At 39.5% G+C, this 14877-nt stretch overlaps 2 protein-coding genes across 4 annotated transcripts; both read left to right on the top strand.

Moving 5' to 3' along the window:
* The first annotated feature begins 841 nt into the window (after positions 1-841).
* LOC106962077 (kinesin-like protein KIF20A) lies at positions 842-6316 on the top strand. Of its 2 annotated transcripts, none has more exons than XM_015056240.1 (18): positions 842-1082; positions 1184-1279; positions 1744-1863; positions 1933-2071; positions 2147-2331; positions 2419-2518; positions 2702-2848; positions 2922-3033; positions 3101-3163; positions 3289-3435; positions 3523-3688; positions 3767-3931; positions 4027-4166; positions 4264-4429; positions 5464-5587; positions 5661-5728; positions 5783-5917; positions 6012-6316. In XM_015056240.1, the coding sequence occupies exons 1-18, from the start codon at positions 1020-1022 to the stop codon at positions 6231-6233; spliced, it is 2358 nt and encodes a 785-aa protein (XP_014911726.1). In that variant the 5' UTR covers positions 842-1019; the 3' UTR covers positions 6234-6316. The 2 variants fall into 2 exon arrangements, with proteins under 2 accessions (XP_014911726.1, XP_014911727.1); XM_015056241.1 differs by having other exon boundaries at positions 843-1082; positions 5798-5917.
* A 1229-nt stretch (positions 6317-7545) lies between these two features.
* On the top strand, positions 7546-12588 carry rgs9bp (regulator of G protein signaling 9 binding protein). Of its 2 annotated transcripts, XM_015056244.1 has the most exons (4): positions 7546-7676; positions 7762-8040; positions 10675-10981; positions 11467-12588. In XM_015056244.1, exons 2-4 carry the CDS (start codon positions 7945-7947, stop codon positions 11847-11849), a joined length of 786 nt encoding a protein of 261 aa, XP_014911730.1. In that variant the 5' UTR covers positions 7546-7676; positions 7762-7944; the 3' UTR covers positions 11850-12588. The 2 variants fall into 2 exon arrangements, with proteins under 2 accessions (XP_014911730.1, XP_014911729.1); XM_015056243.1 differs by having other exon boundaries at positions 7546-8040.
* The last annotated feature ends 2289 nt before the right edge of the window (positions 12589-14877 follow it).

The following is a 14877-nucleotide window of genomic DNA, read 5'->3' as shown; positions in this document are numbered from 1 at the left end:
CCCTTTCAGATTTTTTCATTTAATTTTCATGTGTTACTATTGAAAAGTTTGAGGATTCCTAGTAAAAACAAGCAAATCAAAGGGAGGGTCATTAAATAAAACCTGTGAATGGCAAACAAGGAAGATAGGTTTTATAAGACTGTAGGTGAAATAAAATAGATTAAAACTTGAACATACAGGACTTTAACACTTTTTAAAATACAAATGCATAATACAGGCAAATGTAGTGGATGAAACCACAGAATATGTTGGAATGTCAGAAATGTAAAGTGAAAGTTTGAAAAATAAGGCAAAGTTTAGCATAGATGCAGTGGAAAAAGAATCATTCTAACTTGAGATTTTCATTACCTTCTAAATGAACCAACAAATGGCTAAAATGTATCACATAGTCATACAAATTTACAGAGGTGCACATATAATATGAGCCCAGATGGATGTCAACTGTTAATTCAATTATATCTAGAACTATATTGCATTCTTAAACAGAGTTTATAGAACATTGTTAATTTAAATTATCAATTTGGTGAATAATTTGCAAATATCAAACACATTTCTTAAAAAAAATTATATATTTTTTTTTCAATAAAAGCTCCAGAAAAGCCATGTATTTGCAGTGTGAACTGGGCGTGTTTGCCCACATTTTCCAGATGAAATTGGGAAATGCTTGGAGTATGAGGAAGAGAGTAATCTCCAACTAAGGTGTTGATTTTCAACTAAAACTCCTCCTTTCCTCATCGGTTCTAGCCGATTCATTCGCCAGCTGACCGTTAGGGAATGGACCTCAGTGCTGGAGCAGAACCCTCCTCTGTAGTTGGTCCCACAAGATGATGATGTGGGTAGGCTCACACCTGCTTCCAATAAAAATGATCACATGTTCCTTTGACGCTTTTCACCGGTAGATCTTTTTGCAGGTAGTGGCAGAGTGGAAGCTCATTTCAGGCTGAAAAGTATTAGATTTCTCCTTGAAATCAAAGCTTTTCCTCAGGAAGAGCACTGTTTTGATTTCACCAAGTGAGGACATGCAGCCTGCTGACATGGATCTGACTGGGGAGTTTTCTGTCTTCAGTCCTTCACTCCAACAGGTAAAGGCTTTTCGTAGCCTATTTCTGCTCCAATCAAATCACTTCAGACCGATAGCGATACCATTCTACCTGAAACATGTATGTTTATTTTCCTTTTCTAGACTGTGATGACTTCTGGTGCTGGACAGCAGATGATGCAAATTTACCTCAGAGTTCGGCCCTTTTCCAAAGAGGAGCTCTCTGCCAACGAGGATCAGGTGCAGTTTAGGCCTCAAGTAACCTTTGCATCTTAGTTCACATCCAAAGACTGTTTAACTGAAGTCTGTTTACTGCCAGAGTTTTAGTTCACCTGCTTTCTTGTCCAGCCAAGGCAAAGGGTTTAATGACTCGCGTGTTGCATTAAAGCAACCATTCGCCAGTGCTCTTTCAGTCTTACAATGGCTTCTATCTTCTAAAGGGTTACGGTTAGGGTTAACCCTTCTAAAGGGTTAACCTTTAGAAGAGTTAACCCTTCCTTTAGCTTTGAAAAGCTAAAGGAAGCTCTTCAAAGAGGTCATTGTCATGGAAATGGTCACAAATGTGATTAGAAGCTATTTTACCCCCTTGGGTTTAAGGTACAATTGAAAGATTGGGCATCGGCCCGTAAGTTGCTGAGGCATCTTGAGTAAAGCTTTAATTTTAAATTGCTAAACCGACCCATACCCCTTTCGTCTCTCGTCAGGACTGTGTTGTGATTGATGATGGCCAGACGGTGACTCTGAACGCACCGAAGGGATCTGCCACCATGAAGAGCAGCGAGAAAGGAATTGGCTTGTCGATCCACAAGTTCTCCTTCTCAAAGGTTTTAAGCAAGCTCCGCACCTCTTTCAATATCTACGCATCAGACTTGACTTCGTTTTGCTGCCTCTAGGTTTTTGGACCCCAGACAACACAAGACGAACTCTTCAGGGGTGCGGTGAGAACCCAAGTGTTTGATTTCTTGGAAGGAGAAAATGCTTTGATATTCAGCTATGGCGTAACCAATGCTGGGAAAACCTTCACAATCCAAGGTAAGTGTGCAAGCACCCAACCCTCTGTGAATAATCAGGCACAAGCCCTAAATTCAGGTTTTGAAATCCTTTTAGGAACACCAAAAGATCCGGGGATTCTTCCACGGGTGTTGGATGCTGTCTTTAGCTACATCGGAGGCCTTCAGTACCATGGAATGGACCTAAAGCCATATCTGATGAATGGCATCCAGTTTCTGGATGCCGAGCAAGTCAAGCAGGAGAGGACTGCTAAAATGACTGTTCTTGCTTCAGTCAAAGAAGTGAAACCTTAGATTTACCTCCAACTCTTTGCAAATCATCTAAAAATGTCTCCGCATTGTCATAACTTCAGTGTTCTTGCTCTCCAGGAATGTGATCATCAAAGACTCAGCAGTAGTCCAGAGCCTTCGATCTCTTCAGATATCACTCTTTCATCTTCTTCTTCATCATCATCCAACAACCTGGCAGGTAGAAAACGAATGCTCTTTAATTTGCAACTAAAAACTTTTTTTTCTTGGGCTTCCTTAAATAAAAAAAAGACACTGGATCTTCATCTCTGGCATGAAAATCCAATGCGTGTTTGCCAAGATGGTGGCAAACATTTTATATTTATTTGTCACATAGCATCTACTTTTTGTTTCCTCTTGACAGAAGCTGGTGGTGACCAGTTTGCCCTGTGGGTGGCTTTCTTTGAAATCTACAATGAGTGTGTGTATGACCTCCTCCAGCCGTCTCAGTCCAAGAAGCGCTCCTCTCTCCGCGTGTGTGACGACGGAGCTGGAAATGCTTATGTGAAAGGTGTGAAACATGTAAATACAAATGCAACATTTGACTTTTGCAGTAATTTAAATACTCTTTATCTGACTTTAAGATCTCAAATGGATTAACATCCAGAACCTGAGTGAAGCCAACAAACTGCTGCAGTTTGGAAATAAGAACAGAAGTGCTGCAGCCACTAAAATAAACCAGTCGTCCAGCAGAAGGTGAACTATTAAGTTTTTCATCTATCTTGTTGGAATTGGGTCTGTGTGTTTATTTTCTTTTTTTTAGTCACAGTATATTCACCATGAAGTTGCTGAAGATCGACGGACAAACAGTGGAAAGGATTTCTGAGTAAGTAATATTGATATCAGATCAGGAGATCCTAACGTCTGGAATTTAAATCTCTTAACATGAAGGCTGCAAAATATATTTAAAGATTATCCTTTTCTTGTTTTTTTGGTGAATAACTTTCCCAGGTTCTCTCTCTGCGATCTGGCTGGTTCGGAAAGATGCAACAAAGCGAAGACATTCGGAGAGCGGCTGAAGGAGGCTGGGAACATCAACAATTCCCTCCTTATTCTAGGAAAATGCATCAGCGCCCTCCGTAGCGGTCAGGCTGACGGGTAAAAGGAGTTGGAAGCTGGTTGCCAATCATTGGGTTTAAATTTACTTTTTGTTTAACTGGGACAACTTTGTGTCTCGGTGTCAAGAATGAAGGCCACCTACGTTCCGTTCCGAGAAAGCAAACTCACCAAGCTCTTCCAGGCTTTCTTCTGCGGGAAAGGAAGAGCCGCGATGATTGTCAACATCAACCAGTGTGCGTCCACTTACGACGAGACCCTCCATATTATGAAGTTCACTGCCGTCGCCAAACAGGTTAGTTCAGGCAAATGGACACCAAGGTCATTCCCAATTCGAATGAGACTTTATGCAACCAGAACTCCCCCCCCCCAGGTGGTTCAGGTGATTCCAAACGAATCTGCGGCGCCTTCAGTCCCTTGCCTGGTCGGCCGGGATGGGAAGCCATTGATGAGGAATGGCATTCTGGAGGGCTACCCATCCGAAGACGAGCTGTTTGAAGAAGAGGATGATGTGGACATGTCTTTGCTGCCACAAAATGTAAAGCTAACAACTATCTTACTCCTTTTTTTTTTTTTTTTTTTCTTTTGTGGCTCTAATGAAAACTCTTGTCTGCATGGATTTCTCTTTTTAAGGATCTTCTGAACATAATTGAGAACCTCCGAACCAAATTTCTTGCCGAGCGAAAGAAGAACCTGGTCCAAGAAATGGAAATCCGTAAAGAAATGGGGGACGCCATGTTGCAGCAGCTCCTGGAGAGCGAAGAACTCCGCATGTATGCTCAGTGCTGTTTAGAATCATCTTGGGTGGTTCACTTTAACAAGCCATTGGTGTGTGTGTGTGTGTGTATATATATATATATCTCCTTAAAGCCGGCAGGCTGAGGAGCTGAAAGAGAGTTATGCAGAGAAGCTGGAGAACACGTTTGAGATGTACAAAGATGCGATCAAGGAGCACGCTTATCAGTGTGCGATGAGCAACCTGGAGGATAACTATGTGCCGCTTGTTGCGTTCACTGCTGAACAGGAGAAAGCTGAGGTAATTTCTTTTCCTTGTTTTTTTTTTTTTTTCTTTTTAAATTAAAAATTACATTTTAAATTAAAACATATGAAATGTTCTTTCACATTGAAAGAACTTTGTAGAAGTGATCCAAACAAAATAAGTCTCTTAAAAAAGACAGATTAAATATAAATACAAAGGAGTGACTATGAATGACAATTTCGTATTTATAACAACTGGCTAAACTCAAATTACAAAATATAGTGGTGGTAGTTTATAGCTTAAGAGTCATTGGTATTACAGCTCCTTGATTGGTCCCAGCTTAACAACTATGAAATTGATTACATTCAGTTTTGATACTTGCATATTTATACATATGCTAGTATACGATGTATAAATATACATATTATATTTGGTGTCAAAGGTTTTGCCCCATCCTCATTTACATTTTTGCTTTTATTTTAACATTTGTCATATTTCAGTAGGCTTTAGTGTTTCCAAACATTAAACCAACTTAAGGGGTGGTGTGGTGATGCAGGGGTTAAGCCCAACACGCATAAGGAGGCCTTAGTCCTCAACACGGCCGTTCGATTCCCGGCCTGGTGACCTTTGCCACATGTCTTCCCTCTCTCTCTTCACCTAATTTCCTGTCAACACTTTCAAATAAAGGTCACTAGAGCTGGAAAAAAAACTTAAATATTACATAAAGATGAGGCAAGCCTACAAATCATACAGTTTTAAAATTGTTCATTAATGGAGAAAAGTTTTCTGTGCACATCTAATAATTTCCATGTTATTACTTCTCACTTAATTACACAAATATAACCGTTCTCCACTACCACGAAAACAAGTTGCAGATTATTTCCATTTTGTTGATATTACAACACTGAACTAACTTCAATAGTTTTTTTTTTTTTTTTTTTTTTTTTCATCCTTTTCCTCAAAATAATAGAACGAATTATCCAAAAGGTGGGACAGAACTTTAAACATTTCAAGTTGGCAACTGGCTACATCACATGACATATTTTACAATGCAGTTTCTATATATAAATATGATTTTTGTTTTTTGGTAGGCGCTCAAACGTAAAGTGTCTGAGTTGGAGGACTTGCTGTCCAGCATAGGAAGAGGCGTTTCTCCAGTGCTGAGAGTGGATCAGTGGTGTCAGACGGAACCGTTGCCAGATGCAGGAGAAACGGGTAAAAAGTTTCCTCTCTCCCGTTCTGAGATCTCTAGATGCATTGATGTTAAATTACTTTTTTGCCCACACAGATGATCGAATCAAACAGCTTTGCCAAGAAAATGGTGTCCTTGAGAAAATGTGCGAGGATAATAAACAGGTAACTGTGTCAGAACCTCTCCCTCGGAGACTGTTTCAACGCATAATGACGTAGATGTTTGGTCTTCAGTTCATTTTATATTTGGAGAAAAGGCTGGTGGATCTTAGCCAAACTCTGCAGCACGTCCGGGATGATTTTCTGGAGAAATCGGATGATGCGGAGGCTCTGCGGAAGACGGTTGACCAACAGGTGAGACGATGTCGTCATTAGGGACAGAGTTCAGAAACTTCCCACGGTTGCAGTCGTCTTTTGAGTGTAAATGTTTTGTGCTGTGTCACAACAGTCCAAATCCATGGAAGAAGTTCTGTGCCAGAATGCTGAAAAAGACGAGGAGATTGCCTCGCTTAAAGCTGAAATCGAAAAGCTTTCACAGAAGTCTCCAGTGCAGCTCAAGACCAGGACCAGGAAAGGCCTACTGGCCAACATCAAGGATGTGGTTTCATCCCCTAGGAGGGGCCCGTCCAGCCACAGCCTCGTGAAGCCTCCCAGGACTGCCAAGTACTGAACATCCCACCGTCTGTATTTTGGTGTTTTTTAAATGTAACTTTGTATCTTAGTGGCTTAACTCAGCAAAATGTTTGAATTTATTGAACTGGAAAGCTCTACAGAAGGTTTCAAATGTAATTTATTTCCAGATATTATTTTTTTTTTTTTTTTTACATTTTAAATGTTTTTGTTAATAAAATTCTATTGTTGATCCCTACTTCTTGATATTATAATCATTGACTCAATTTGATTGCTTTAAAATACCAGAACACATCAATTTCTTCCAAACTGCTTTCCTCACACAAATTGCTCCCTGACCTCCCTGTTCATTAGGATTAAATTAAAACACAGGTGGACTCAGTTTATAAATGGGAGTGGGAACTCCCAGCATTAATTTGACGTCAGACCAGCTTTCTAGCTCAGAAGTCAGAACATGGCGTTGCCTGTAAACATTGTTTGAAATGGCTTCTAAAACATTTTAAGCTTTACTTAAGCAAACGTCACTTTTTAGGTCCTTCCTGTAGGCTAATTCCTTACTGTTGTCGATGCTAGCACCCGCCATATTGAAACGTGAAGTCCGTCTTATTGGGGAGTTGCTCCCACTGGGAAATCTGACTTTAGAGGGCGTTCATTTTTTTTTTCTCCTTTTCTGCTGGGCAGTCAGAATTTCCCAGTTCAGAGTACAACTGGAAGTCAGTATAACTTGGTGACTTTGGACGGAGCTGGGTTTTACTGAATTATAATTGGGGCCAGCTTTACAAGGATGTGGGCCCTGGGCTGGATCCAGTTTTGGTGCCCAATCCACTAAGGAAAATGTATTGTAATAGTGCATATTACAACAAATAATAGCAGATATGTCAATACATAGGCAGTAACTCCCATATTGTTACCAAAGAAATCAACTAATTTTATAATTTTCAAAGACTTGAATTTTGTTTGTATTCATAAAAAATCCAAAATACTAATACAACTCCCCTAATTTGGGCAGATAAGCTTTGTATAAATCACAATGTTTCCAAAACATGCATTCATTAAAAAAAAGAAAAAAGAAATTGGGACCTTGGGCTGCTACCCCTGTAAGCCTTCTCTAAAGTCTGGCCTAGATGATCAATGTATTGGACTAAAGGTGGAAATATTCATAAGTTACAACTCCATAACTACTTTTTTTTAATTGCACATTTATTTGTATTTCTTCTAAGTGGATGCGCTCTACTACAAACCCTAGCTGTGGGACGACTGCGTGAAGTGCAGCACGTTGACCTTTACAGATGAGTGAAGGAGGTGTAGCCTGTACGGAGCGCTTGAGGTAAGGGAGCAGAGCCTCCTCGGTTAGTGAAAGGACCATCGTGGCTCAGGCTGCCAGCTGCTCTCCTGTCTCGGTGATGGTTAATGAGATTAGCAGTCCGTCTTAGCCTGCGTCAGTGCAAAGGGGTCAATCACTGGATTATCATCTTGCTTAAGAGTTACATCAGTTTAATATACTTTTTTCTTTATTGCTTTCACTTTCCAAAGCATGTTCAGCACGTACAATTGCACTTTATCCGCAGATAGGGGTGCTTCGCTCTGCAACATGCTTCGCCTCGGGACCGAGCGTGTCCAGGCTCTCGGGCGCTGAATGAGGCATCTTCCAGGGAGAGAAGAGGAGCCAGGGCAGCTGGAGAAGTGAAGGGCAGTGGGGCCGAGATCTCGCCTGCTGTGGCAGAGTCTGAGACTCTGTGCGAATCATCCCCATGCCACTTGTAAATAACAAAGTTGGCGATGATTGCACGGCGAGCGGAGACAAGGCTTTGGCCGATGGAAAGGCGCTGGTGGACTCGTTGATAAAGGTAAGTTGCAGCAGGCTTTTATTCATGCTTTCATAGCTGAAGTTGATGCTGTGACCCAGTTCTAGCATGTCATGTTCTACCAAAAATAATAAAGTCTTTGTGAACATTTTTTTAGATGTCTGATCTTAAAACATGGCCCCAAAAAGAATGGAAATATGTCTTGAAAAAAAGATTTTTTTAACATAACTTTCTATTTTAAATACATCCTCACTCTCTCACCATGCCCAGACATGATCATACACAAAAACAGGAAAAAATCTTTCCCCCCTGCAGCTAAAAGAGCACTTTATTTGAAAAGAATCCCCCGGTCCAGTGCATCTTTGTGCTCCTCTATTAGCTAATGTCATAGTCCTGCCATGCAATTCTGTCCCCACACTATTCCTTTTTTTTTTCTTTTTTGTGAACATTTTCTTGTCTATTACTTTAAAGTTTAAGCATATTTAAATAATTATTTTATATCTTCCTGCCTGATGAAATAAATGTATTGGTGCTGAGACCATCTTCATGTCACCACCAAAATATATATATAATGTAAATTTGAATTTTAAAATGTGTTACATGAACTGACTTTTCCTCTTAATACTGTCATCTCTGATTAACCATGTATTAATATGTTACTATATTTTATGTAACATACTTTAGTGATTAAATTGAACAAAAATCAATTGTGTAAATAAAGAGTTATTATTGTGTTGCGTCACGAAAAAAAAAAATGGGGGCCTCTTGTACTCTGGTCCACAAGGTTGTTTTGGCTTATCTACAAATAGATCCATGATAATGGGATTATATCTAATATTTTTAATGAATGAAACCATGGCTGCTAATCGCCTGAGGCTAAGCTAATGGTTCTTTATAAAACCCATGAACTACATGATGAATATCACACCAGACAAACTGTACTTTTTTTTTCAGAATACCTAGATCCTTGAAAATTCAGCTAATCATTTTTTGTCAATGAAATGTTGCCTCTACAAGTCAACATTTTTATAATGTGTATTATAGTTTTACTGCACTGACTAAAGTTGTCATAGGGACATTTGCATTGCCGTTTATGTAGTTGCTAAGATGACTAATAGATAACGTTTAATGGAGATTAGTGGTGCTGTGGTTCACGTGACGTGAAAAGCCACAGCATATCAGTGTTTATCTACAGCACTTTGCAAAAATATTCACACCCTTGAACTTTTTTTTTGCATTTTGTCACGTTACATTACAACCACAGACCTCAGTGTAATTATTTAAGAATTTATGTGAAAGAGCAACAGAAAGTACTGCAAATTTCTGAAGAGGAAGTAAATGAATGTGCACTACTTATTTATCAAACTTCTTCAATAAAAATCTGAAAAGTGTGACTCTCTTTGTGTTTGGAAATCGGATATCCAGAGTTCCCAGTCGGGGATGTGACAAGAACATTCTTTGGACTCAGAAGGCCCGAGTTCAGCAACCAATAAGGCAGCTTTCTGTTTAAACATAGTAGAAGTCACAATTAGAGACTATTTGCCATCAGTCAAATCAGTGATTTGACTGATTTTTAGACTTTTATAAACACACCTCACCCTAAAAACATCATTCCCACTGGAAACATGGTGGTGACAGCATCATGTTCTCAGGATGTTTTTCTTTACAGGAAAGCTGGTCAGAGTTGATGGAAAGACAGATGAAGACAATGAGAAAAAACATGAAGCCAAAGCTACTGTGGAGGTGTTTAGATCAAAACATATTCTTGTGTTAGAATGGCTCAGTCAAAGACCAAACCCAAATCCAATTGCAGAGGTTTAAAAACTGATATTTAGAGATGTTCTCTGTTTAGTCCGACTGACCTTAAGCTTTAAAAAAAAAAAATCATAAATAAATTAAGAAAAAACATTTGGTTTCTAGGTGTGCAGAGCTGGAGATATGGACCAAGAGACTTACAGCTGTAATTACTTAAAGTAATTAGATAAAGTATGGATTCAGGGAGAATTAATACAAAGGCACGCCAGGCTTCTCATGTTTCTTATTGTTAAAAGAAAAAAACAAACAAACAAAAAAAAGACTTATTTTTCTATAAAACAATTATGAGCTACTTTGCATAGTACATACCATTCTACTGAAATATATCAAGGGTTTGTGGTTGGAAATCTGGAAAAGTTCAAAAGATGTCTAAACATGGTGGCTGTTTGAGTGCTTTGTTTGAATTGTTAATTCCCAGGTGAATAGCTAAACCATAAACAAATATATGATCACTAATCTATACCGACTTACTTTTCTGTGGAGAATAAGTTTTCTCTAATGTGAATTTTTTTCTTGTTTATAGTTGCTGAAATTCAGCATCTCTGTGTGTGTGTGTGTGTGTGTGTGTGTGTGTGTGTACTTGTTTTAGTTATCATAAAGGTTCCAAACCACGGGAGCCCACCTCAAAGAGGGACCTTGTGTTTGCGTGGGGCCCAAAATCCTGTGTGTGTGTGTGTGTGTTGTGACAGGAATCTTTAATTTTGTTGTCTTTTAAGAAAAGATACAACCAAACACTAGGTTTGCAACACAGTTGCTCTGTTTTTGACATGTAATATTGTTTTATGTGTTGTCCTTGATTAACCAAATTCAAATTGAATTGAGTTGACGATATAAATCCCTTTTTTTCCCTCTCTCTCTCAGGTTGTAGCTTGCTACAGGCATTTAGCCTCATGCGTGGGTGGTTGCACAGACAGCCTGCAGCTCCGCGATGAGTTGAGGCAAACGAGAGAAAAGGCCCAAAATTTGGCTGGGGACATCTGCCACCACCTGACCTCACACCTCAGGGACAAGAGCCTGCCCGATGGACAGCGCAAGGAGATGGAGCTCCTCTGGGTGGCCTTCTCCTCATGCCTGGAGCTGCTGCACGTTGACATGTGCAAAGTTTTGAACATCAGCGGCATTGTCTCGTTAGCTGACTCTGCATCACTTGTGCATACTGGCCTGGAAGGTAGGTAATAATCTGAATGCATCACTACCTGACCCGTGTGAAGTCGACGCAGAGAGCTAGGTTGGTCAAGCTGATTGGTCAGCAGGCCAGTCAACATGTTTGAGAAAGAAACATGCTTTCTCAAACATGTTTTGCATATATGAGAAACCACGCAAAACATGGCTTAAAGAGAGAATTGTTGAATTTGTTGTATTACTTTACACTCTGTTTGATACCAACAGTATCAATTATCTTAGACCAAAGTTTTAGATGAGTTAACACCATTAGAGAGCGAGGATGTTAAAATGAAAGTTTTTACATCCTCACTGGTGCTTTAATTTAGATGCTGCCGTGGTAACAGCAGGAAGCTGCCGTTTAGGAGTGCTCCACTTAGGCTAAAACAACGTGATCAACAAATAGTTGTTATCAGAATATCTATTTGTTCTCATTAAAACTTTTCATAGTTTTTATGTTCAAAACACAGTTTGTCACCCTTCGCCCAACAGGAGGATGCAGTGACGTAGCGGCCCGGGCCCTGAGTTTGCCCGACCTGAACCAGGCTCAGACAGATTCCCTCCCTTCCGGCCTCGAGAGCCAGGAGCGCAGTACCATGGAGCTGGAAATCAGTCAGATTGACCGCATGATCGACGACATGGAGATGAAAGTCAATGTGCTGCGTTGGATGGTGGAGCCCCACGGGCCGCAGTACGCAGACCCCCTCAGCAGCACTGACAGCGTCTCCATGGCTGTGCAGTCCATAGACGAGGAGCAGCAGGCCCCCACATCACAGCCCCTGTGCCAGCGGAGCCACATATTTGTGCTCTTACTGCTGGTTGGTGTTTTTTTCGTAGCGGCCACTTTATCTCTCTGTATTTTCTTTTTCTCATGAGCAAGACCTTAAGAAATTTAAATTGATCATCTTTTTCTGAAAGTGAAGAAAAATTACTTATTTGTTTAAACAGTGTACCAGACTTAATCCAGCTGCAAGCTAGTATACAATTTTTTACACTACATCTAACTAAATGCTTTGATTTTAAAGTATGCCAATTAGGACTTGATTCATAATCTGAAATTGAGTGTAGTCCAGATGGTGAATTTTCCTTTTGTTCTCTGCTCTCTGAATTTATCAGTAACAGGTTGGAAAAATCAAATGGATCGCCTCCTGAAGTTGGATGTCCCTGAACAACCCTGAACATATCACTATTAACTTGTTAAATCAATAACAAATTCATGTAGCATTATCACATTTTTTGTAAAAATATTCCTCTAGGGCCAAAATGAAATCCTCAATTATTGCTAGCTTGCAAGACCAATGACTGTTAGCTTGCATGGCTAAAGGCTGTTAGCCTAGTTATTAAAACTACATTCTATTTGTTCTCAAGTTAGAGACTGAAAAACAAAATCAAGATCATCCTTAAAATCTGAATTTGTTTGTCTCTAACAGTTAAAAATGCAACATATCTTCCATGGATGAGTGAATTTGTGGCGATTGCGTAAAGCTAGCTATTGATAACTTTTGACAGTTTGTGTCTTGTTAAACCTTTGGTGCACATAGAGCTATGAAAATCTATTTTTCCGAACATGTCCTTTCAATGTTTTGAACACATTAAATGAAGAGAAACACATGATTGACAGCTTGTGTTGCTACTATTAGTTAACAATAAACCAAAGAGCAAATCTCAGTGGAAATCCCACAGATTTTCCAGCTCCTATATGAGCCACGGTGAAGTTCTTTGGGAAACTGGAGCCAAGATTTAGTTTTTCTCTGTTAAATGTAATAAAGTATGTAAAACAGAAAAGCTAACATTTCTGTACATTTTGCTTAATGATTGGAGGAAAAAAAAGAAGCTAGAATGACACTTGCAACTTATTTTTTCTGATTGCCAATAAAAGTATAAAGTTTGACGAAACCCTGTTGTCATTTCTCTTTTTTTTTCCTCAGAGGGACAATTTAATAAGATCTACTTTTGAAATGAGGTTAAATTAAAAATCATTGAAGCAAAATAAGATAATTCTCCTGGCATCTTCATTTTGTTTTAAGCCAGGCTAGATGGCCCAGCCAGCACACCACCAACCCGGGATAGTGTTTAACATTTATGAACCTTTAAATTGTCATACTAGCACTGGGAACATGCAACTGATTCCTGTCAGAGTAAAAAATTAAAGAAAACAGTGTAAACATTGTTCACTGAGTTTTGTTATTTAATGTGTTATTTTTAATGAACCAGTTATTGTGTAGGTTTTGCAGCTCTAGAAAAATTAGTAATTATCATGGGTAAGGGCAAATATGTCTCTTTGGATTCAAATGATTGCTACTGCTTGATCTATGCATGAAAAATGTACAATAGAATATCCATTCTCTATTGTCTTATTATGAAAGCTTTTGTTTAGGTAATTTTGAAGAATTTTAGGTATCACTTCTCAGTCCCCACCTTTAAAATTAACCACATTTTCAATCTCCTCCTGGTGTACAATGAAAGAAGATTAGGCAAATAGTTTTGTCAATATTTTTAGCAATTTATCTGCAGAAGCGGAACCTATAGACAGATTTTGTGCTCATGTTCATGATGTCCTGACGTTCTTTATGCACTCGCCTCCTGTAAGCACAGGAATTATTAGATATGAAATATAGATCTACTACATAAGCATAAATATAGTTTTCTTTGTGTTTGAAATATTGGGAAACGTCTGGCATAATTTTAAAATAAATTTGTAATCATGCAAACTGCAATTTCAGAGCGTGTTTTGCGCTTTATTTTGACAGGCGAGACAGGAAGTTTGTATGGTATACATGTCATACTTAATTGACAATGGGTCATTTACTGGGTGAAATGCGGCGATGACAAAACGAAAAGGCGATATCAACACTTCGGAGATTTTTAACAGACAGGGGACCTGCTTTGGGAAGGACTTTCTCCACAACGACGCAAATTTTGACCATGGTGCTGAAACAGCAGCCTTGGCTGCTGCTGAAGCTCTTCCGTTTGAACCAATCACAGAGGCGCTTTGACCCCGCTGCTTTAATCCAGGACAGGGCAAGTAGGTGGGCAGCAGCACTGGGATCGAGCATTGCCCCGGTTCTGTGGAGTCTGACAGCAGGCAGCACCTCAGTTCTCACCGCTACATCTCGGCCTAACTTTGAGCCTCAGTCACTGAGATGGAGACGAGCTCCAGGACTGAAGGTTACGGGTTTCTCTGTCCTGAGAAACATCTCCGTGCGAGGTAAAGCTGCTTATGGGGTGGGGTTCCATTTGTATCAAAAATAAGTAGAAGTCATATGTGTAGATGTGTCGTTGCTATGTGTCGTTGGTCTATGTCGTTGGTCTATGTTGCATGTAGATGATGCATATGTAGATGTTGCATATGTCTATGTTGCATATGCGTTCGCTGCATATGTGATGAACGTCGTTGGTCCATGCTGTTGGTTCATGTCGTTGGTCCTTGTCGTTGGTCCGTGTTGCTATTGCCTGTTTTCTGCGCCATTAAAAAGTCCTGAAGTAGGTCATGTATGATCAAATTGTTTATTAGATATTACAAAAATGTTGGTCTTTCAATATCAGTGGTTTCAATAAAATTGTTTTCAAAATGTTAAGTTTTCTACCTCGTATTTTCTTTAGGCATTAGTCAGGGCAGCTAACGAGGTCAAGGGGTCCTGGCCCAGTGAAGGGGGCGCTAAATTTCTTTTTAAATCTGTGATATATCTTCATTTTAAGAAGAATTTTCACTGTTGGCATGTATTTGAACTTCTCTCTTTTATTTGCTTCAGCGCACCTCACAGTTTTAAACAAATTCTGTAGTTTTCGGCGTACTTCTAAATCTGCTCCTTAGTCGCATCTTTTTGGGCCTTCTACTGCCTCTAGTGGCGTGGGGTGGTAACACAACTAATATAATTACATTACTAAATCAAAATTCCACAA

Source organism: Poecilia latipinna, unplaced genomic scaffold (genome assembly GCF_001443285.1).
Source record: "Poecilia latipinna isolate Pla-1442-1.1 unplaced genomic scaffold, P_latipinna-1.0 Scaffold1368, whole genome shotgun sequence".
NCBI classification, from domain to species: Eukaryota; Metazoa; Chordata; class Actinopteri; order Cyprinodontiformes; family Poeciliidae; genus Poecilia; species Poecilia latipinna.
This window is presented reverse-complemented; position numbering and strand designations above follow the sequence as displayed.